This window comes from Onychomys torridus, chromosome 2, assembly GCF_903995425.1.
Source record: "Onychomys torridus chromosome 2, mOncTor1.1, whole genome shotgun sequence".
Classification (NCBI taxonomy): domain Eukaryota; kingdom Metazoa; phylum Chordata; class Mammalia; order Rodentia; family Cricetidae; genus Onychomys; species Onychomys torridus.
Window position 1 is genome coordinate 132106633 of NC_050444.1, and position 22199 is coordinate 132128831.

Below are 22199 nucleotides of genomic sequence, written 5' to 3' on the forward strand. Positions count from 1 at the left end.
AGGAAAAGATTTCAAAAAAATCTCCCCACCTCTGTGGCCATCAAACTCAAGGCCTAAGTAGGGCCTCCTGTCTTGGCTTGAGCCTCCATGCTTTTGGAATTAGCTTAGTCCTACAGCACATGAGCAGCATGCTCACGGGAACTTCCAAGTCTAGATCACAATACCACCATCCATGTATGTGATCCTTACCTAAAACTTACTTAGCCCTTTGATGTGCTTGGCACCAATGCAAGAAACACACACACACACACACACACACACACACACACACACACACCTTTCTTAACATCAAATCTAAAATGTAACTAAGATTAAAAAAAGAAAGCTTAATCCTTTGAGTAGGGGCTGGAATGGGATAAATTCCTGCTGTTTACCTAGCATCTACTAGGCTTACCCATGGAAAAGGCTGCCTAATAAATTTCTATTTATTTATTGGTTTTTTTTGTTTGTTTGTTTTTGTTTGTTTGTTTGTTTTTTGAGACAAAGGCTCTCTATGTAGACCAGGCTGGCCTTGAACTCACAGAGATCTGCCTGCCTCTGTCTCTCTAGGGAGGGGATTAAAGACATGGCCACCTTGCCTGGCATAAAGTTCTCCCCCCCACACACACACACAAAAATTCTTCTCTTTCCTCCAAAGAAAGAGATATTTAGCTATCCCCCACCTGGAGCACACACTTTGAAGATAAAAACACATTCTGTTCCGTCACAAATGCACAATTGAAGTGACACCTTTAAAATTTGTAAGGCCTTTTGGTGGCTGAATAGCAATACGTTATCCTTAAGTTTGCGGATGATCTTTGAGAGGGATAAAGATGGTGCAGAGAAATATTGCTAACGCGTGGGAATATTCAACTACAAAAATTATGGTTATTTTGGTGTTACAATCTTGTGGGTTTTATGATAACATGTATCACCACCCCAAATCTCAAGTATTTATAAAGAATAATTTCAATGTGCGATCTGATATTCATTAAGCAGATGTATGTGGTTTATGGGTTAAAACCAAGGGGGAAAAACATTAAGAATTTCAGCTCGATTAAATGCATTGTCACTTTAAATCCAGAGTATTTACAAAGGTTACACTTTATCTTGTGCTAATACTTATTAACCAGATGGAGGTAGTTAATAAGGGTTAAAAATAATTTAAAAAAACACTATGAAGATATAATTTTATTTTCAGTTCTCTCCTTCCTGCCTAAAGAGGACAGAGGGTGGGGAAGGAGAGCAACTTTGGATTCAGTGTGAGGTTTTGTTTTGATTGTGCGGTTTGGTTTGGTTTTCTAACAGTAAAAAAGGGGGCTACCAAATAATCAACCTGGGACCGCTGACCGGAAGGCAGTTCCGGACAACTTCCCGTGGGAAGAGTTCCAGAAATTGCCCTGACTTTAACGAGTCCCGCTGTGCTGGCTGCGAGCCTCCCAGCGTCAGAGGCGACCGCGCTGCCTCGCCCGAAAACCAGCAATCCTGCAGATTCACCAAGCCGGGGCTTGGGAAGCACTCCCTGGCATATTTCACAGATTTGAAAAGCAGGACGAAGGGGCGAAAAAAACCTTTTTGAAACTGAAAGGAAAAGCCTCAAAGCCTTGCTGCCCAAGGGAAAGTTGGGGCCACATGCGTGTGTGTGCACAACTCCATCTCGGGTCCCCCTGCCCTCGGTCCCCCTCCTGGCTCAGCGCGCCGCCCAAGCCCGGGTCTCTGCTGCCCCGCCCGCCCCATGGCCACCCCGCACGCGCGCGTGGAGTCCCAGTCACTCCCGGGGCACCGTCCTGCACCTCCCGCCCGGTCGCTGTCGTTTCCCAAGTCTATTGAGAGGATCTGATTTCTTAGAGCGACGTGGGCGCATGGGGACGTGGAGGGGTGTTGCGCGGACCTTCCCAGCACCCTGGGGACCGCGCACCGACTTCTTCCTGATGAGCGACGGCGAAGTCACACGCACCCCTGAAAGCGTTTGCGGGCCCGCCTGAGCGGCGGGCGCTGCCCACTGGGTGGCCCGGCCTGCGGGCGCGTCCCCGCGCGTCCCCGCGCCCTCCCCCACGGTCAATTACCAGCCACCCCGGTGCGGGCGGCAAGGCGCTGGCTGCCGGCCGCGAGGAAGCGGCAGCCCGGATCGCTTCTGCATGACAATTGGCGTGAGGGAGGGCGCTCGGCGAGGAGGGAGGACGGCCCCGGGGTCCGCGTCTCACCATGGTGATGAGGCATTCCCGCCGTGAGAGGCGACCGCGGGCGAGGGCCGGGGAGAGCCGCAGCCAGAGCCAGCCCAGGCGCCGGGCGAGCGGCTCGCAGAGCAGAGCCAAGCCAGGCCAGATGGCTCTGCAGCCATCGGGGACCGCTCCCGTCCAGCCCGGCCCCACTTTAGCTGTGCAAACATTTCTTTATCCCAACAAGACAATTAAACCCAGCAGCATGAAAGGGAGTATCCGTGACTGTGTTGGGAGTGAACGAACGGCAACAACCACACACATCACAGGAGTTCTTGCCCCGCGGGAGAGGTGGGTGGGAGGAAAACCTAAAGCAGCTGAGCACATCGTGGGGCTAGATCTGGGCAGTCAGGACCTGAGCAGGCAAGATACAAGCAACCCTCTGACCTCTCTTTCTGGTCAGTGGCTGACCCTTCACACTGGTCATCTGTTCCAGCTGCAGTCCAGAGGTGGAGCCTGGGAACTAATTTTCTCTGCCCACTCCAATCCCAGAACCCTTGGAGAGTATCCCATCATCTCACCCCTCTGATGTCAGCTAGCTTTCCAAGTTGCCTTTGGCCTGGGTGGGCTAGGCTGATTCTTAGGACATAAGGTTTTCAATGACACGTGCCTCAATATAGATACATCTAGAGTGCAAAATACTACCTCAAATCGCGGCCTTTGGGACCTGGGGCTGACTTTTCAAATGTATCAAAAATGAGCACCAAACAAAACAGACAGGAGTTTCTGGGGGATCTCAGGTTTCCTATGGGTGAAAGTACCTGGCCGCAGGGAAGGTCCAAGGGGAGAGGACCAAGCAAAACCACTGATGAGCAGTGCCCAGTGCCCTTTCCTGGGGTGAACCAAAAGGCAGGGCCAGTCACAGCACCACGTGTGCAGTTCTGAGTCCTCTCAGGCCTAGGGTAAGCATGCATGCCGACCAACTCCAATTTGGGATTAGATAAGGTCAAAGACTGTCCAGGAGGCAGGAATCTGGGCAAAGGGATGGCCTGAAGAAAGCCATCAGGGACACACGTATGATGGGGCCCAGAGCACACAGTGAGAGATGCAGGGATTCTAGCGCCAGGCAGCCTGCAGGACTTACCTTCCCTTTGGCTGCAAAGTTTCCTTAATGAGGAATGTGTATTTTAAAGGCCCTGGGAAACACATCTATAGATACTTCATATGTAAGACCCAACATGGGCTATCCATAATTGGCCCATAAATTTTCGCGTCATTTCCCTGGACAAGGTGTCTTGGGGAATGACAATAAGTGGGAGTTACCTTAGCCCCGTTCCTGGGGAATTATGAATCCTCCACGAACAGCTTCTCACGAAACCACTTCTCCCATTTTCCAGGGCAAGTAAGTCAGTCGTGCGGAGCCAAAGTCTCCTTGTTCCACAGGGCCCAACACCTACCTTGGCATCACCTGTGAAGCCAGGTGGGTAGACAGGCAAGCAAACTGGAATCATCCACTAGAAGAGAGGACACTTTACCCAAATAGCTATACTCTATTATTTTTTTCCTGAACACATTTAATCACAAAAGAAATCCTGCCTATCAGCATTCCAGTTAAGGCCTGAACACGTGTGCATTACACCATGTCTGCAGACGTCTTTTTGAAAGGCATGTGGACATATCTGCATACAGATCCAGAGCATGAACAGGGGTGGCTGCCACAATAAAAACTGTCAGTGTTTCCATTATAAACCCATTTCCAACGACCTAAAATGCAGTCGGAGAACTTCTACACTCAGCCAGGAACATGCACACCCATGCTCACCCCCACCCCACTTACCAACAAAACTATAAATATTATGGGGCTAAACTCTCATTTAGGACTTTTACTATAATGTTTAACTGAAACTTTTTAAAAACCATTGTATGAAAAAAAATATTTGTCTGATGAGAACTAAAAAAAAAAAAAAAAGCAGTCAATCCTCTCAGAAATTAATTCTAAATTTTAATAATTGACAATCCTAAAATATACATGGCTCAATTTGGCAATGTGGGCACATGCATGGCATCCTGTGCCTGTGCTCTCCTTTGGCTTCCCCACCCCCACCACTGCCCCATCTGCCCTGAGCTCTCTCTCTCTCTCCCTTTGGAAGCAGTCTGGATACTGTCACTCGATTATCTGAGAAATATTACTTATTTTAAAACGGTTCTGTGGGGAGGACCCTAAAGGCATCTAGTGGGGATAACAGGCCTTCTAACGGCCCTTAAATATGTATTTACATAAAACAGACCATAAATATTCTGACTCACGTCGGTGCGTGGCAGGAGCCAAGAAAGCTGCTACCCACTTTTTTGTGATGCTCTTTTAGCCTTCCTTGAAGAAAATGTCTCTCCTTCCTTCCACAGTCAGAATCAAAAGCATAGGTGTGGTCCAGTCCAACCTCTGCAAGGGCAACTATCCCACCGAAGGCAAGGAAGGGCGAGGGAGTCCAGGGCCACCACTGGGAGACAGTCTCCTCTTCACTTGGTGCCTTTGTTTCTGGTTAAAGGTTAGTCACAAATGCAACCCTAATAATCTGGGTGTGTACAGTACCCTGTACTCCCAGACCTTCCTACAAGCTTGCTGCCTGTGTATGAGAAAAAGAACACCAAGTACTCTATAAAGGAAGGATATTTTAAACAAAAGAAAAGAGGATTCCAATTCATATGACAATTTGAAATAAAGAAGTTTCCCCATCCTTCTGATCAGAATCCCATTAATTTCAAGGTCAGAATTCCATTTCACTTTGGGAGACAGACTCATTTAATTTTTCTCCACCCAGGCGTATTCCTGTGTGAGGGATCCATCTCCATGGGGGATGGCACCACCATACAACGCAAACCAGGCAAACAGAAGAGTTATGGCTTTGACACTCGGAGGGGGAATGGATAGCCACATCTATGAGCTCTGACTTGGCTAACAAGCCTCCTCCTGCTCTGGGAGTCTGACACTGGTTTGGGCTAAAATGATAACAAAATAGAGACAAGCTGGGTGTGTGGGGTGAGAAGAAAGGAGTCTTAATCTCCAGATGTGTACCGCATATTGGTTTTGAGAGGATTTCATTTTCAACCTGTACCTGGAGGGAAAAGTGGGGAAGAACTGGTCAAACCCTAACTCAGCCCAGCTTTAACGGGCGCCAGTTTCCAGGAGCCTTCACCACTCAACAAATGAAAATTGAAACAAAATAGAAAACCAGGCCAACACAAGGCCAAACACCTGTCCAGCAGGTACACCCAGGAAGCAAGGTCATAGACACAGTGGTCAGCAGAAGGCAAAAAGGTGACAGCCAGAGCGCCAGGGCTCATGGCAGCTCCGACACGCAGCCGCAGCCTTCTCCCTGAAGTGGGGAGGTCTCTGGCTTACAGACACTGACATAAAAAGACACACTCTCAACATATTTCAAAACCAAAGAGCGATGGATTTACAAGGCAGGTTGATTTTATGGTGACTTTTATTGAAAAGGTACGTTGGGTGTAGGCAGATGCCTTTTAGCACAGGAAAGTTAACACAGTGCCTAATTCAAGGAGACAGCCTGAGGAAGCACGGCCAACAGGGGAGGAGGCGGCGATGTCTCTATTACTCTCCTCGGTATCATAAAGAGAAGAGAAAGAAAGAGCGGTGTTCGTGTTGATGGTTATAGAGAGGACAGGAGCAGAAAAGGAAAAGAAGGAAAAAAAGAAACAGAACAGGGAGGCAAACCTCAGATGTAGTTCTCTTAAGAAAATAAAATGCAGCAAATCTTAGAACAAAAGGTTGGATGGAAAAACACCCTGAGTTCATAAATTCTCACCAGGCTTGAAGAAAACTGCTCTGTCTACCCACAGCCCCAGAGCTTCAAAACACAATTATTTTTTGATTATATCGGAGCAGAAGATTGCAGGGTTCTGCCCTTTTAGTCTACAAGTTCCCAAGAAAGGTTAAGTTCCAACGATTAGTGAATGTAGCCAGAACCTACCAAGGCATGGGAGAACATGAGAAAAGCCATTTCATAAGCAGAAATTAATAACAGTTGTGAACATCAACCATGGGACAGTCACACGGGTCAGCTATGTCTAGTCCTAAAAGCTAGCCCCAGGGTAAGCATCCAGCAAACCTGTCAACTCCCAAGAGAAGCCAGCTTTCCAGCCTTGTGATCGCAAGGAAAACACAGCTGTTTGAAATGCTTTATGGTGGCTGACGACACCTTTGTCCTTCTGTGAAAAATAACCTGATACAGACAAGAGCTGAGAGTTGAGGAAATACAATCACAGAGGGTCTGCTGGCTATGATACAGTGGAAAAATGAAAATAACACTATCATCGGGGAACCACATGAAGACAGCAAAGAGGTAGGGTAGACAAGTTTCCTTGGGCCCCCAATTCCCTAGGAACCTATGTGTCTATGACACCCTCTTCTCCCTACAGTCTCCAGAGGAGCCAGCCAGGCCTGGTACTGAGACCAGCTTGCCTCTAGCTACCATCAGAAAATCTGAAAGAATTGTATCATTGGTCATTGAGGAGAGATAAGGAAGCATTAGCCATCACAACTACCACAAGGGACGCAGTTGGCCTTTCCCCGCACTAGGAGCATGCGCAATGCTGCCCACCTGTTGAACACTTCTGCAAGGCAGGGCTTATTGGGGGTGGAGCGGGGGCTCCAACCAAAGTACTTACATCTGTCATTCCGATCCTCTGGGCTCGAGGATGTTTCCCGGTCAGAGATGAGGCCAGACACAGCGAAGATCTTCTTCCCAGTGCCATCAACTTTGAGTGAATCAGGGGAGCTGGATGGCAGCTGCGTCCCAAAGTCATACTCCTTGCCATCTGCATCTGAGAAGCGCAGGTGGGGAGACTCTGTGTCATGGCAGTTCTTGAGTCTCTTGGCTGGCGTGAAGGCTGACTGATAGCTCTCCCGGTCCTCCGTGGAAGCGAAAGGACGGAATGCCCCCACACCACTGTGATTGAGCATACTGATTGGGGTGCAATCTAGATTTGGGGGAGCAAACTGAGGGTGTAGGTGTAGTAAAGAAGGGGGGAAATCACGATTGGCAAAAGTACCCGGCACCCCACCTTGCCGATGGTACATAGAGGCAAAGGTGTAGGAGCCATTAGTGAAGGGAATATGAACGTCCTTGTCTACTGAGACAGGTACGCCAAAGGGTCGTGGCTGCTGGCAAGGAATGGAGGCATCCCGGCTGGCCTCGGCAGTGGACGCCAAGACCATCAGTGCTGGGGATGCCAGAGGGTTGGGAAGATAGGATGAGTTCTCCATCTTGAAGGCTGCCCGGTGTAAGTCCATCGGGGTCTCTTTGGGTGGCTGGTGTCACACAAGAAGCAGTCTTCCCCGGGAGGGAGGCCCACCTGCACCTTGGATCAGGGCGAGGATTATTGCTGGGGAATCATGCCCTTCGAAGACCTGCAGAAACAGCAAATCGGGGGGGAAAAGAGGGGGGAGGAAAGTCAGAGGGAGGTAAAAAAGGGAACCCCCAAGTGATTGAAACACCATCCTTCTGGCTTACAGATGCTCGGGCAAGAGACACCACAGGCTTTAGGAGCCAGTGGGCAGCAGCAGCAGACCATTTTCATTCAGGAAAATCAATAGACAACTTACTGTGATGTACGCGTAGCTGACTTTGGTCCCTACACGTTCCGGGTGAAATGCGCCTGAGCCCAGCAAAGAAAAAAAAAATCATAAAACCTCCAAATACAATATTCCCTGAGCAAATGAGCTTTGGAAGGCCAAGTCACCCAGGTGGTGGGAGGGGGTGTCTCTATCTTAAAGGGCTTCCACCTGCAAGCAATACTCATGGCAGGCTTGAGTTCAGGGACCAGGCTCTACCTATATGATGCCCCATATTAATAATAGCTTTCTTCATCCTTATACTGACAGATCTTTATGTCACACACACCTAGACCACGGATATCTGTACATATTAATTGGTACAGATTGTACATGTGGCTAAATCACACACATTGGCCAATACATACACATACATCTTCATGCATCACCCGAGACTATCTCTAGAAATCAGTGCCATGTGGACAAATAGCTGATATATTATTTTTGATGCACAACCCCCTCTAATCACAGAGTCTTCCTATTTCGTTCTTCTAAGAAGAAACAACACCATCATCAACAAAATGCCTGGCACCTCTGACAATTTTTAAAACCATAACTGGTACCTTTGGCACATGCTCTTTCCCAGGGCAGAAAAAACTGGATTAGTAATTTTGGTTACTAAGGCAGTCACGCTTAAGGAAATTTGTAAACTGCCTTGGATTTACCATTAACATTTTGAACAAAATGTTAACAAAATTTCTGACTTATTTTGTTCAGTTTATTGGCCCAGGCAGAGTTGATGTCCAATAAAAGCCCCCCCCCCCCAGAACAAACTGGATTTCAGAGAGACCTCTTCCAGCTTCCCTTATAAAATTAGGTTGTACATTTCATAGCCACCGATTCAGTTTCTAATATACTAAGTGGGGGTTGAGGGAGAAGAACTGTATATCAAAAGGCAGGGTAATATCAAATGAATAGCAGGGCTCGCTAGCTTCAAATCTGTATTCTCAGTGGAAACTGAACAGAACTTAAAAGTATAATCCAAACTACCATCTGTTACAAATTATCAATTGAGAGTCACGTCAAAACTAAAACTGATTCCCTCCCTTTAAAAGGCCCACCTCTGTAGTGGAACATCTTTGGTATTCCCTCAAGCAGAAAACCTCAGTTAAACTGCCGATGAATTCCCCCTTACTTAATGCAGTGCAAGGAGAGTATTTCTTCTCCCATCCTGTAGCAGACATGTCAATGACTGTTATTAATTGGGAAGATGAGTGGACACCATCAGACTGCTTCCTCATTTGGCATCTCTCCTTATAGACATCATTGCTAAATTACCAGATTATGTATCTCACATTAACGGATTTTCCTCTCTTCCAAATTTTAAATAACTTTCCTGTCAAGTTATAGCAGGGTAGGGAATGGTCTGCCAAGGACAGCCAGTTAGCCTGACAAGTCTGGGAATTCAGTTCTTGGCTGTTTTCAAGTCAGATTAATGGTCCCACAACATGGATGCTCTGAAAGTGGGTCTGAGGCTGTTCCAAGGGGTCCATGCCACTCTTCACAACAGAAATGAATATCTGTGTGTCTATGAAGCAACACACAGTACTTGGGGCTGGCTGGAGGAAAGGACAGACATAACGCCCCAGGGGTGAGGGCAGGAATGCTTCTTCCCCAAAATAACTCCACCCCCCAGGACTCATTTTCCATTTTTTACTTCCTAGATCACCTCATTATGTTAAATGAGTTTCATAAATTAGTGATCTGGCGACAGCACCGGACACTCCAATAGAATGTGGTGAATCACTCAAACCTGGGTATTCATTTGAAAACTTCATTATACTGAAAATAAATCAACACTGTTTTTCCAGGCCACATCTCTTCTCCTCCACTGTGTGGGCGTTGGTCTCTGCAAGGGAGGAGGGGCGTTTTTTCTTTTCCCTTTTTCCTTTCCCCTTTTTTCTTTCCCCCTCCTCACATGAACAGTATAGATGAGGCTTCGGCAGACCACAGTCATTATGAAAATCTATAGTTAATACACTCCCAATGTCAAAATGTCATGGGTTTAAACACAGAACCCAAAATAAGAAAACTAACTGACCCTCTTAATTAAAAAAATATGGATTGTAAGATAATCAGCTTGATGGTGCATTTGGGTGGCTGTGAAGACCTGGGCAGAGAGAAAGTAAGTAACGGGTACTTTTCTGCCTCTATGCTGATTTTTTTTAATTTAGCACTTCGTGCAAATCCAGATTAAAATAACTCCAGCTATTGATCTGAGCAGTGGAATTGACATTAATTTTAGTTCACTTCTCACTTTGCAAAGGGATCAATAGGAAGTAATAACAGCTGACATCCCCTCTGAAAGGAGGAGAAAGAAGGGCTGAAGACAGAAATCGAAAAGCAACCAAATAAATCATCAGCTACTTTTCCACGGCATCAGACAAACTCCAAACAGATTGCAAAAAGTCTTTGTTGAATTAACTAAACAAGGAGGAGGGATCAATCCACGAAGCTAAATAAATTGTCCGGTAGGCAGTGAGGTTGGGCAGAGGGACCAACAAATATCGAGTTTTTAAAATTTCAAATCCTTGACGTGATGGGTTTGGTTCAGATCTGTATGTATGGGAGTTTGTTTGTTCCGTACACCCGACCTTGGTTTAAAGTGGATACAAAACGTCGGCTAACTGAATAATTAGTGGGATTACTAATTGCGTGGTTAAACATGCCAGAAACCAAGACAAATGAAATAGCTGGCTTTTAGAATGTGCAATTATCTGAGACGGGGCTGGTGCGTAGCGGTCCGCGCTCTCGGATGCAAACTAGCCACTTTCGTGTGGAAAACCGAAAGCCAGACAGAAAGTCCCAGCCAGTGAGCTGTCTCCCAGCCCTGCCTAGCTAGGGTCGGGGCCTCTTCACCCGCTCCGGGGATGGTAGTGCAAGGAACCCGTGTCGCCGCTGCTGCTGGCTGTTGAGAACCAAACCCACTTGGAAATGACTGCCACAAAGCAAGCTCTTTCCCAGAGCCGAGCTCAGGGCGCCCACCAAACTAGGACTCTGCTGGCAATTAAAATGCACACGCAACGCTCCTCTGCTTATTACAACAGGTGACATTTTTGTGGTCTCTGAACCGTTTCCAAAAGCCATGACTTAAAATAATAGAACAAATTAAACGATATTTTTCCCTTGCATAAATAAACTTTTAAAAAATTAACAGGCAACTTAAAAAGCAAAGAACAATGGGAAATGAGGCCAGAATAGCGGGGGGGTTGTGAAGAATGGAGGAAAGAATTTTTTTTTTAAGTTCACAGACTTCGCTTGAAGAGAATTCCCCCGCACACCGAATGCCCAGCGGGTATGTGGAAACACCGCCCTAACAGAAATTTTACCACCATGTGCGAGGGCTCAGGGAGCATAAGGCTAATGCGACTCCCAGGCTAGGGCCGACGCCTGCGATTCAGACCCGGCCGGGTAACCCGTGGCACATTTGGATCTAGAACCAGATCCTGCTTGGCCATCGGATGCGAATCCGCGACAGCCTGACCCATCTGAGAGCACGCGGAAGAGGGGATGCTGAGCGTGCGGGTGCAGATTTCAACCACGAAGAGTCTCAACTCAGGGGTGAAAATAACTCTTTTAGGGAAAACGAGGGAACAAGAGGAGAAGGAGAAACGTCTATAAACTCGGGGTCAAAGCTGAGCCGAACCCCACCACTCGGTGGCCTGACCCCTCTCGCTTGTCTTTGTACAAAGACCCCAACAACCTCCGCTCGAAACAGTTTAACTTTGGGGAACCAAGGTGCCAGTCCCGGAAGAAACACAAACCCGGGGACCCAGGTCTGAAGGCGCACACTGCCTGGGGGGCAGGCGCTGGAAGCAGCCAGTTTTGGACCAAAGTCCAAGGACCCAGAGCCCCTAAAACCGCCCCGCCTCGCGGGTCACCCGGACACGGTGACCGCGCGCCCCTTTAGCCGGCAGCCACGGACTCCTCCACTCCGCTCCGAATGAGGCGAGTGCGGAGCCGCAAGGCCCTCGCGGTTCCCGGACTGCGGGCGTGGGGTGTAGCAGGTAGGGGCTCGGCGGTTCCCCCAGCCACCGCCCGGCTGCAAAACCCCCGCACGGCTGGAGAACAGGTGTGTCCCGGCTCGCTCCGCGCCCGGGCACCGATGGAGCGCCGCCACCAAGTCTCGGCCTTCCCCCTCCTCGCCCGGAGCGCAGCGAGAGAACTCACGCCACTTAGCCCCGGGCTCTGCCGACCCGGAGGGATCCGAACGGGAAACGCCCGCCTCGCTCTTTCTCGACGCTCTTTCTGTCTTTACCCCTTCGCTCATTTTCCCTTTGCGAGAAAAGCCGGGGGGTGCAGGGCCCCAGCCTGCTTGGCTCCTCTCAGTCTTACTCGCTGCTTCCTCCCTGCTCGCCCCCTTCTCTCTTTATCCCGCCCCCACCACCACCAAACCCCCAATTGCCTCTTCAAGCCGAGGCCACAGCGGAGGCGGGAGGTAGGTCGTGGCTGCAGGACATCGGGAGCAGAGAGCGCGGGTGCTGTTCCTTTCCGCTGTTTCTGGAGCAGCGATAGGGCACAGGCGGGAGACCTGGGACGACTCAGGCCACCCAGACAGGGCCGCGCCCCATCCGGGTGGCCCTGGCCCTAAGCACTCCAGCCACCCGAAGTGCGTCCGGCTCCCGGCCCAGGCCCCGGGCCTTGACTGGAGCGGTGACCCGGACCAGTGCGTTCTTAATGGGAAAGGAGAATGTGTCCTCTGCTTTCCAACACCCCGAGCCCCCATCACTTTGGGGCTCCAGCACGCCCTCGCGGGCCACGGTCACCCTGGCCTCGAGCTCTTGCAGGGGATACTGTAGCGCAGGACGAACCTCGCATCCCTAGATGGCCTCACCACCGTGGGCGGCCTCGCCCGGGGGGCCATACGGAAGCTCTCCGCCCAAGTTTGTTGTGCCCTGGAAGAAAAGCCTTTCTCTTACAAAGCACAAAGGCGAAACGCCCAGGCCGAGCCCTGAAAAGCCCCGGGTTGGGGGTGGGGGGGGCGGCCGAAGGCTCCGGAGCGCAGTGGCTGGGCCGGGCTCCGGGCGAGGAAGGTCGCTCGGCCCGGGGTGACGAGCGCGGCGGCGGTGGCCGCAGGACTGCAGCAACCGGCGTGCTCGCTGAAAAGTTTTGCTCTCAAGTCGGGAGAAGAGAAATTGTTACTCAGTTTAAGGCAGGTCGAAGATTTAAAAACAAAAAACAAAAAAACTACAAAAAGATCAAGGCGCCCGGTTTTACGAATCGTCCTCCCGCCTCGCTTCTTAGAATCGCTGAAAGAGGGGATCCCGACCCCCCAAATCCCAGGAGACCAGCACGGATCGCACTACTCCAAGGCCTGGCCAGTCCAGCCCAGCGGAGCAGGGAGTTTACCGGTTATATGTGGCACGGTTCACCTCAGTGGCGGCACCTGCCTTCTTCCTGAGGGCGGAGGATTCCCCCATCCCACCCCTACGCTCTCCTTCCACATCCTTCACACCCGCCCCCGCCAGGAAAAAGTAAACCGAGCCTCCGGGGACCCCAAGGCTCCGGAGTCTCCCGGATACCCCACCAGGTCGGCAGTGTGTTGTGCGGCTGTGATCGTTTCTCAACGGATCGCCCCTTTTTCCTATCCCGCCCGCCGCTTCAGATTCCCCACTGAGCACTACCACCTAGCCCCGGCCCCGCTGGCAATCACAGCAGGGTGCACCGGGAAGCCAGGCAAGAGGGCTTACTGGCGGTCGACCCAAACAAAGTGGAAATGGGGCTTATAAAAAGATGGAGAAGTCCTGCTCCCTTCCCCTGGCTATCCCCCTCGCCCTCCCTACTTGCCCAATTCCAGCGTCTGGTCCCTCCCCCTTGCACCCCCCAAATAAAACACATTAAGGAAAACTCAAGACGGAAAGTTTGAGTGAGGCAGCGCACAGAGCGCGCCGGGCACCGACAGCCAAGGGGCTCGGTCGCCAAGATCTAAGACGCGGCCGTGCGGGTCCCAGTCCCTGCCCCTGGCGCAGGGGAGCCGCCCGAATCCCTGGGAGACCAACCGGGAAAGTTAGCCAGGTTCCTCAGCAACCCGGCCGCCCTCGCGCCCACCCCTCTTGTGTACGCACACGCATCCACACCCCTTTCTAGGCTCCATACTTGCCGTGGAAATTCCTGGGGAGAACGGTCGCACTTTTCAGGACACCGAGGTAAGAAGACGGAGAGTGTGGTGCATGAAAAGTCCCGGGTGCGCAGAGCCGGCGGAGGCAGCGGCGGCGGTGGCGGCGGCAGCGGCAGCAGCAGCAGCAGCAGGCGGCTGGCCCCGGGTTTGTGCTCGCGAGCTGCCTGGGATTGCATGTACAGATCAAGAGACTCGGTTGGTGTGAGAGAAGAGCAGTGCTGCCTCTCAGCGCTGGCTCTAATCAGTGAATGAGCCTCCACTCTCCCAGGGACTCGGAGGCGCACACACACGCGCGCGCGCGCACACACACACTCACACACACATGCACGCACACATTCTCTCACACTCACACACATACAGGCACTCTGAGCACTGAATACATTAGGGTACTAAGGGACTCTGGGAAATGGAGTCCAGACCCCGGGCACTCCGGGAGAACAGACCTATCTGCCCTCACTAGAGGGCTGGATGGTGTTAGGTGGCCCGCCCCAGTGGAAACTACGGAGGTCTTTTGCCTTTGTTTACATCTCTCCTCCTTACCCTCCAGAGATTTCTGAATGAGTGGTTGGTGCGCGATTTTTTCTTGAACCAAAGTGACCGAAAGGAAATGGGTAAATCTTTTAAGACTGACGTCAGTGCTTCTCACTGGCCACCAAACCTTGGCTCCATTATAAAACTCTACCCTTTTCCTGTAAGATCTACCTGCTGCTTAGAGCTTCGAATGCTACTTTGGGTCTTCGCCTGTAAAAATAAAATTATAAGTGAATATGAATAAAACTGACTTTTAGAGAAAGAGGAAAGGGCTTAGTTTAACATCCAGATTTGTGAATAAAAATTTTCACCATGTCACTGATGTTTATACTATAGCTTTCTCTTCAAATTGTTTAATTCATCAAGGACGAAAGATATATTGGGGAAATGGACAAAGAATTAATGAGCCTTCTTGGAGCCAGGCTATGAGACTAAATGCCTTTACATAATCTCATTTAACCCTTTATTTCTGGAGCTAATATTACTAGTTTATAAAAAGAAGGAATTGAGGCTGAGAGGGTTTCACAATTAGAGCAGGTAGTCCTGGCTCAGAGAGCAAAGCCCAACCCAAAGCTAATCCTGGTTTTAGAAGTAATTCCTTTGTGTTGTGGCTTGGTTTCTGAAAAGTCAGACTTTTCATCTGGAAAAAAATTCTCTTCCCCTAGGATACTTGAGGATAACCCACGCTGCCAAGAACCTCACAGGCTTGCAAATAGTCTAAAATAGAATGAAACTAATGTTCTGTTCTGATATGACATTACCATCCTTTTTTCTCATGTTTGGAATGTGTCTAAATGGTCCATATTCACGTTTTTGTTTAGAGCTGGGCTCCATGATTGATGCCTGCAATCCCAGCGCCAAAGCAGCCGATGCAGGAGGACTGTTGCAAGTTCCAGGCCAGCCTGGTCTACACTGGGAGTTCCAGGCCAGCCAGGTCTAGAAATGAGAACCTGTCTCAAGCAAACAACAATAGTAACTAAGTTTCTATGTTGTGATTGCATTTAAAATATTTAATTAGTGCGCTAACGCCTTTAATCCCAGCACTCGGGAGGCAGAGGCAGGCAGATCTCTGAAAGTTCAAGGCCAGCCTGGACTACAGAGTGAGTTCCAGGAAAGGCTCCAAAGCTACACAGAGAAACCCTGTCTCGAAGAAAAAAAATTTTTTTCATTAGCAACTCTTTAAATGAGTAGCCAATAGGCTCACATAGAATTCTGTGTCCATAACCATCTCCATTCATGGGATTCAGTTTGCTTAGGAACTTCTAAGTCTTTATCCACATCACTGATGTACTGACACTACTGTTTTACTAGACTGCTCTTTCCTGTTGGATTATAAATGCCATGTGGGCAAGAACTATGTCTGTTTTATTCAAGACTATTTCTTCCTTGCTACCTAACAATGTCAGGATACAAGATTATTAAAAATGAACAAATATGCCTAGCATGTGCAAGACCATAGATCAAATAAACACACACACACACACACACACACACATCAGAGAGAGAGAGAGAGAGAGAGAGAGAGAGAGAGAGAGAGAGAACTCCTGTCCATAAATAGCTTACCATCTAGAAGAGGACCAAAGAATGAGTTGCAATCAGTACGACCACTGCTGTAATTAGGGTGACTGCATATCTGTTGGTCAGAGAAAAGTTTGATCATAAAAGGGCCACTATCACTAATTATGTCGGGGTGACAAGTGAACAGAGACCACCCTGGGCTGACCATGTTGAACGGCCACCCTAGGAACACAAAATAGTTAACTCATTAATTTAGCAAGTATTCACTGAGCCTTCCCCTGCAGTGCATGGAAGGAATCATGAGCCACTTGTGGTCCCTGGAAATTGAAATATGAGGCATTCAGCTTCAAGAGATAGGCAGAAGTGGGTCACATCACAACAGGCTTTGTGTACTAAAGTAAGGAAAGTAGACTTTATCCCAGAGATGAGGAGAAACCCTAAAGGGTATGACATGGTAGACTTTCTATTTTAAAACAATCTCTAGTCAAAGGGACAGCAGAATGGAAGTAAAACAAGAGGCAGGGAGACTACTTAAAAACTCTGTCGCAGTTGACAGTTGAGAAGTCCCTGAACCAGGCTGCTGGGCTGGTAAGCATGGGGAGACAGGAAATATCGTAGAGGAATCTAAAGGCAGAACCAGGCAAATCAAGCCATTTTCCCTCAGGAGATGACATCGGAAATCTTTATCTGGGTTCTAGTACTTACATCTCAAGATGCTGTTTGTCCTGTTTGTTTTTGTTTATTGAGGCAGGATTTCACACTGGAGCCCAGGTTGGCCTGATCAAACTTCTGATCCTCCGGCTTCAGCCTCCCAAATTCTAGGTTGTAGACATGTGCCACCACATCCAACTTGATTCTTTGTATTTTAACATCCAGAAATGGTAAAAGGTTCGTTCAGATCAGCTTGCAGAGTTCCCCTAAAATCCAGGTCACAATCTTATTTACAACCTGTAAAAAGCCCTATGTCAGCTCAACCGTCAAGGCAGATGTTTTAGCAGCTATCATCTGCAGTGTTCTGCATTGAGATGCAAATATTTAGAAAGCAGAGTAGTCGCTCTCTATAAGGATGGTATAACGAAAAGCTTAAACACAAAACAATAGCAAAAACATACAATGCAAAACTGAACATGTAATACCACGCTAATTCACAGGTCACATGTTTGGCAACCTTGGCTATCCAAAACACAATGAGGCAGGAAATAAGCAAAAAGAGTCCCAGAACAGCCAAAATAAACATTACAAAGTCTATGCACTAAAGTTAATACGTTTTGCCCCTAGGAGAACTCCACAGGCCTTCACTCAGAGCTGATTTACTCTTTCTTAGGTACAATTCTAATAAGCTTGATTATTTGGCTTTCCCATTTACAGACGATTAAGATTGTCGAATTAAAAGGGGGCAGCCATTAAAGAGAATGAGATAGACTTGGATGGACTGACATGAAAGGAGGCCTATAATATACCGTCAAGTAAGAAGACAAAGAGGTCAAAAAACTGTACATAACATGATGTGGTATTTGTATGTACAATGCGTGCACACCCCTCCACAGACAAATGAAATATACTAAGCTGCAAACATCAACTATGTCCAAGCAATGGGAAAATGTATATCCAAGGACACAGGAATAAAGAGAAGATAGGCTATCTGTATATGTGTGTGTGAATTCAAGTGCATGTATGTGTTTGTACAAGTGTATTTGGGTAAAAATGTATATAATATATGCAGGCCTGTATGTATATGGACAACCTCCAGTGTTCTTTCTCAGGCACCATCTACCATATTTCTTTTTTCACCTTCTTTTGTTTTTGAGACAGGGTTTCTCTACTGACTGTCCTGGAACTCACTATGTAGTCCAGGCTAGTCTCAAACTCAGAGATCCATCTGCTTCTGCCCCCACCTGCCACACATACAAGTGCTGGGATTAAAGTCATGTGCTACCATGCTTGGCTTCCATTTATTATTTTATGTGTATGAGTGTTCTGCCTACATGCATGTATGTGCACTGTGTGCATGCCTGGTGCCCGTGGAGGTCAGAAGGGAGCATCATATCTCTTGGAACTAGAGCATGGACGGCTATGAGCCGCCATGGAAGTGCTGGGCACTGAAAACCAGGTTCTCCAAAAGAGCAACAAGTGCTCTTAACCACTAAGCCAACTCTCCAGCCCCACCAGTCACCTAATTTTTAGGAAGTCTCTCACTAGGGCCTGGAACTCAATGCTTAGGGTAGGTATGCCTGCTGATCGCATGGATCCTCCTGCCTCAGCCTCCCCCTTTGCTGGGCTTACACCACCACACAGTGTATTTTATGCAGATGCTGAGGGTGAAATTCAGGTCCTTTGGCTTGTGTGTCAGGCACTTTACTGATCATCTCCCCAGGCCCATGACTTCATACTTCACACATTCCTGTTTCCAGTGCAAATATACTAGTTTGGTAGTTTGACTATCCATTACAAAGTATGCAAAAAGTAGTACCAGAGCAAGGACATTGAGAACAAACAATATAAAACCCAGCAGTGAGCCTGGTGATGGTGGAGCACATCTTTAATCCCAGCACTCGGGAGGCAGAGGCAGGCAAGGTCTCTGTGAGTTCGAGGCCAGCCTGGTCTACAGAGTGAGTTCTAGGATAGCCAGGGCTACACAGAGAAACCCTGTCTCAAAAAAAAAAAAAAAAAAAAAAAAAAAAAAGGAAAGAAAAAAAATAGAGTGACACACACATGAACAAACACGCACATGCATACATCATGTCAGTCCCTAGGGATAAGAAGTCAAGAGCTTCCATTGTTGCTGATTGGTTTTGCTTTTGAGAAAATTTTTCTCTCCATAGGCTAGGTTGGCCTTGCATATACAAACCCCCTGCCTCAGCCTCCTAAAGACTGGGGTTAGAGGTGTGTACCTTCACTCTCAACAAAGCCACTGCTTTGCGTAAGAACAGAAGTAACACAGAGCATGGGATGGTCCTCAAAATCAACCTTCAATAATTGCCTACTGAGTGTCTGCCAACTGCCAGTCCCTAAGAACACAGATGCTGTGGATATCACTCTGTATAAATAAAATGCTGATTGGCCAGTAGCCAGGCAGGAAGTATAGGCGGGACAAGGAAAGAGGAGAATTCTGGGAAGCAGAAGGCTGAGGCAGAGAGACACTTGGGAGCCACCATGACAAGGAAGATGTAAGGTACCACCAGTACGCCACGAGCCATGTGGCAACTTGTAGACTAATAGAAATGGGTTAATTTAAGATAGAAGAACTAGATAACAAGAAGCCTGTCACGGCCATACAGTTTGTAAGCAATATAAGTCTCTGTGTGTTTACTTGGTTGGGTCTGAGCGGCTGTGGGACTGGTGGGTAAGAGAGATTTGTCCTGACTGTGGGCCAGGCAGGAAAACTCCAGCTACACATAGAAGTAAATCGGATAGCCCCTGCGAGAGTAGCCCCAGTAGTGGAGATGGATTTGAAAATGAGTGTGGGGTACAGTGTGAGCAGAGCTGGGGTACAGTGTGAGCAGAGCTGTCATGAAATCCTGAATAAACTTGGAGGAAACACACAGGGGGAAGACGTTAACAGCCTGGAGACCTTGCATAAAGAGTTATCAACAACCATGGATATTCGAAAAGTAACTATTGTATGAGACAATATCTATGCTTGATTAAACATAACCGTTCTGTGGGGCTGGAGAGGTGGCGCAGCAGCTGAGAGAACATACTGCTCTTGTAGAAGGCTTGCATTTGGTTCCAAGCACCCAGATCTGGTAGCTGACGACCACCTGCAACTCTAACTCCAAAGGATCTGATGCCCTCTTCTGGCCTCTGTGGGCATCTCATGCATGTGCACAAACCTACATACAGACTTAATCCCATGCACATAATTAAAAATGACAATAAACAAAACTTAAAAAAAAAAAAAGGAAGCCAAGAATGACTATTGAATGGGATGGCGTTTTAAATAGACTTTAAATGGGAAGTACACTTCAGGACAAGAAACAGTTATATGCGAAATCACAGAGATGTAACATTTCTTAGTGCTTTTAAAACTGTTCTGGCAAACAGGCGTGATGAGTGTTGATGTGTAAGGCGGTATCTAAGCCATTCCACACTTGGAAGTTATGTATCTTTTTTAATCTTGAAAAAATATAGGGGCTGGAGAGATGGCTCAGAGGTTAAGAGCACTGGCTGTTCTTCCAGGAGATTCTCAGCACTCACATGGCAGCTTACAACTGCCTGTAACTCCATCTCCAGTGGATCTGACACTCACACAGACATACTTGCTGACAAAGTACAAATGCATCCAAAATAAAAATAAATAAATCATTAAAAAAAAGAAAAAGAAAAACCAAAAAGAAAAAGAAAAATATAGTTACGCTTTAAGTATACCCCGGAAACATGAGGGACATCAAGCCAGCACTTTCTTATTTCTCATGTGTAATGTCAAATAATCCAGGGAAACTTGACATTAATTTGGAAAACAAAGGAATAGGAGTTACAAGGGTAGACTGGATGGTGAAGAGTCGTTGATGGATGGCTGATCTTGGCTGTCAGCTTGGCTGGATCAGGAATCAACTAAGCTGCTGGCCACATCTGTGAAGGATTTTATAAGTGGGAAGACGAACCCGAAATGTGAATGGCACCTTTGGGTGGTAGCCAGATAAAGGAGGTCCAAGAGGGAAGCTGTGCTTTTTATTTCATTGACTCCATCGTTGCTGCCGACCTCACTTACTCCTGCTGCCACCACTGGGCCACCGCATAGCCTTTCTGATATCAGAACCCAGTCTCCTCAGGTTCCCAAGGTGGGCTCGGTACCTCTCCAGGAACCCTCCAGGCCTTCGGTGCCGGATTGGTACTGCTGAGGTTTCCAGTCATGTGAATTAAATTGCCACCCAGGTCTTCATCTCTCCAGTTCAAAGATAGCCTTTGTCAGACTACTCAAGACAATCTAATAAGTCTCCTTTGAACCATATACTCATTCTATTCACTCTGCTCCTCTAGAGAATCCTCACTAATACGGGTCTCATCTGTCACATGTCCCAACCTCCAGCTCACTCCTCTCGGTACTCCAGGACTTTGCTTAGGCATGATCTCTTTCAGAAAGCCACCTTGCCCAGCACCCCTTTCTTCTCAGCCCTGCTCTCCTAGCATCCAGTGCATTTATCTATCCAGTTACCACGTGGCTTTGGAACATGGAATAAAACTTTCTAATGCCACTAGTAGACTTGATTTTCTTAAAGTAGAAATCCGTCTTCATTCAGTTGTGTGAAACACACTTAGCAGTACAGATTCTAGTATGTGATAGGATGAACGTATTTAAATAAGAGGTCAGGATTCAAGAATCACTCCCTGGTCTAGATGCTATGGTTCTGGAAGGGAGGGGCTGCTTGACTATAACAGCATCCCAAACACTAACTATCACTGAAATATCACAGTGGGTGATTGAGAAATATGTACCATGAATGAGTGAACAGCTAGGAAAAAAATTCTCAAGACAGAAATGACATGGTCAGATCAGGATTTAGAAAGATAGCTTTGAAGATAATGTTAAATATAGACCAAAGAGTGGACAAGACTGGAGGAGGAAAATAACAGGGGAAAAATTACTCAACAAAATGAAAGTAAGTAAAAGAGCACCTGTTCCTGGCCAATATGACCAGACATTTGTATTTCTTTTTCAGGGCTGGTGTTATTCTCTAAGGAGTCCCTGACAGAGGACATGCAGCTAGCTCATTCTGGAAGCCTTCCCTGTCCTGAACCCCCATCAGACTGGTGCCTTCCTGTACATTTGGAGGTCACAGAGGGCAGTGGCTACGTCTTATTCATCTTAGTATCTCCAATGCCTAGGACACGACTGCTCAATAAATGTTTGCTGAATGAATGAACACATAAATTGATCTATTAGTATACTGTAGTCGAGCTCTGACCAAGACACAGAGGACCCTACTGATCCCCGGTGGACAGGTTTCTGGATACAGGAGACAGAACAAATAAAGGAAGACTGGATCCGGAGGCACACCTATTCCTCGGGTAACACCGGGTAAATTTCTCTCTCTGACCCTTCTATCCTCATTCTGAAGAATAACCCTCATTGAGTGAAAATCAATAAAAGTCATTTTAAGGGAAGTAGGTTTAGAAAAAGGCCCTGAAGGAGACCAAAGACAGCGGGGAACTTCAAGTTCAACCAATTTAGAATTTTTTTTCCTTTTTATAAGAATTTGTAAGCTTTCAAAAAAAAAAAGGCTCTTTAACAAGATAAAAAGTCTGCTTTTCACATTGT

The 22199-nt window shown here is 47.7% G+C and overlaps 1 protein-coding gene across 4 annotated transcripts in view; it reads right to left on the reverse strand.

Moving 5' to 3' along the window:
* Rnf220 (ring finger protein 220) overlaps positions 1–14256 on the reverse strand; it is a 235079-nt gene extending 220823 nt beyond the window's left edge. The window contains exons 1-2 of one of the 4 annotated variants that reach the window (XM_036177306.1): positions 13874–14256; positions 6828–7569 (exon numbers count right to left, since the gene is read on the reverse strand). In XM_036177306.1, coding sequence (XP_036033199.1) covers positions 6828–7452 — 625 coding nt within the window. In that variant the 5' untranslated portion in view covers positions 7453–7569; positions 13874–14256. Of the gene's footprint in view, positions 1–6827; positions 7570–13869 lie in introns of all 4 variants that reach the window. The other 3 variants (XM_036177303.1, XM_036177305.1, XM_036177307.1) reach the window with 3 other exon arrangements.
* Positions 14257–22199: the final 7943 nt, after the last annotated feature.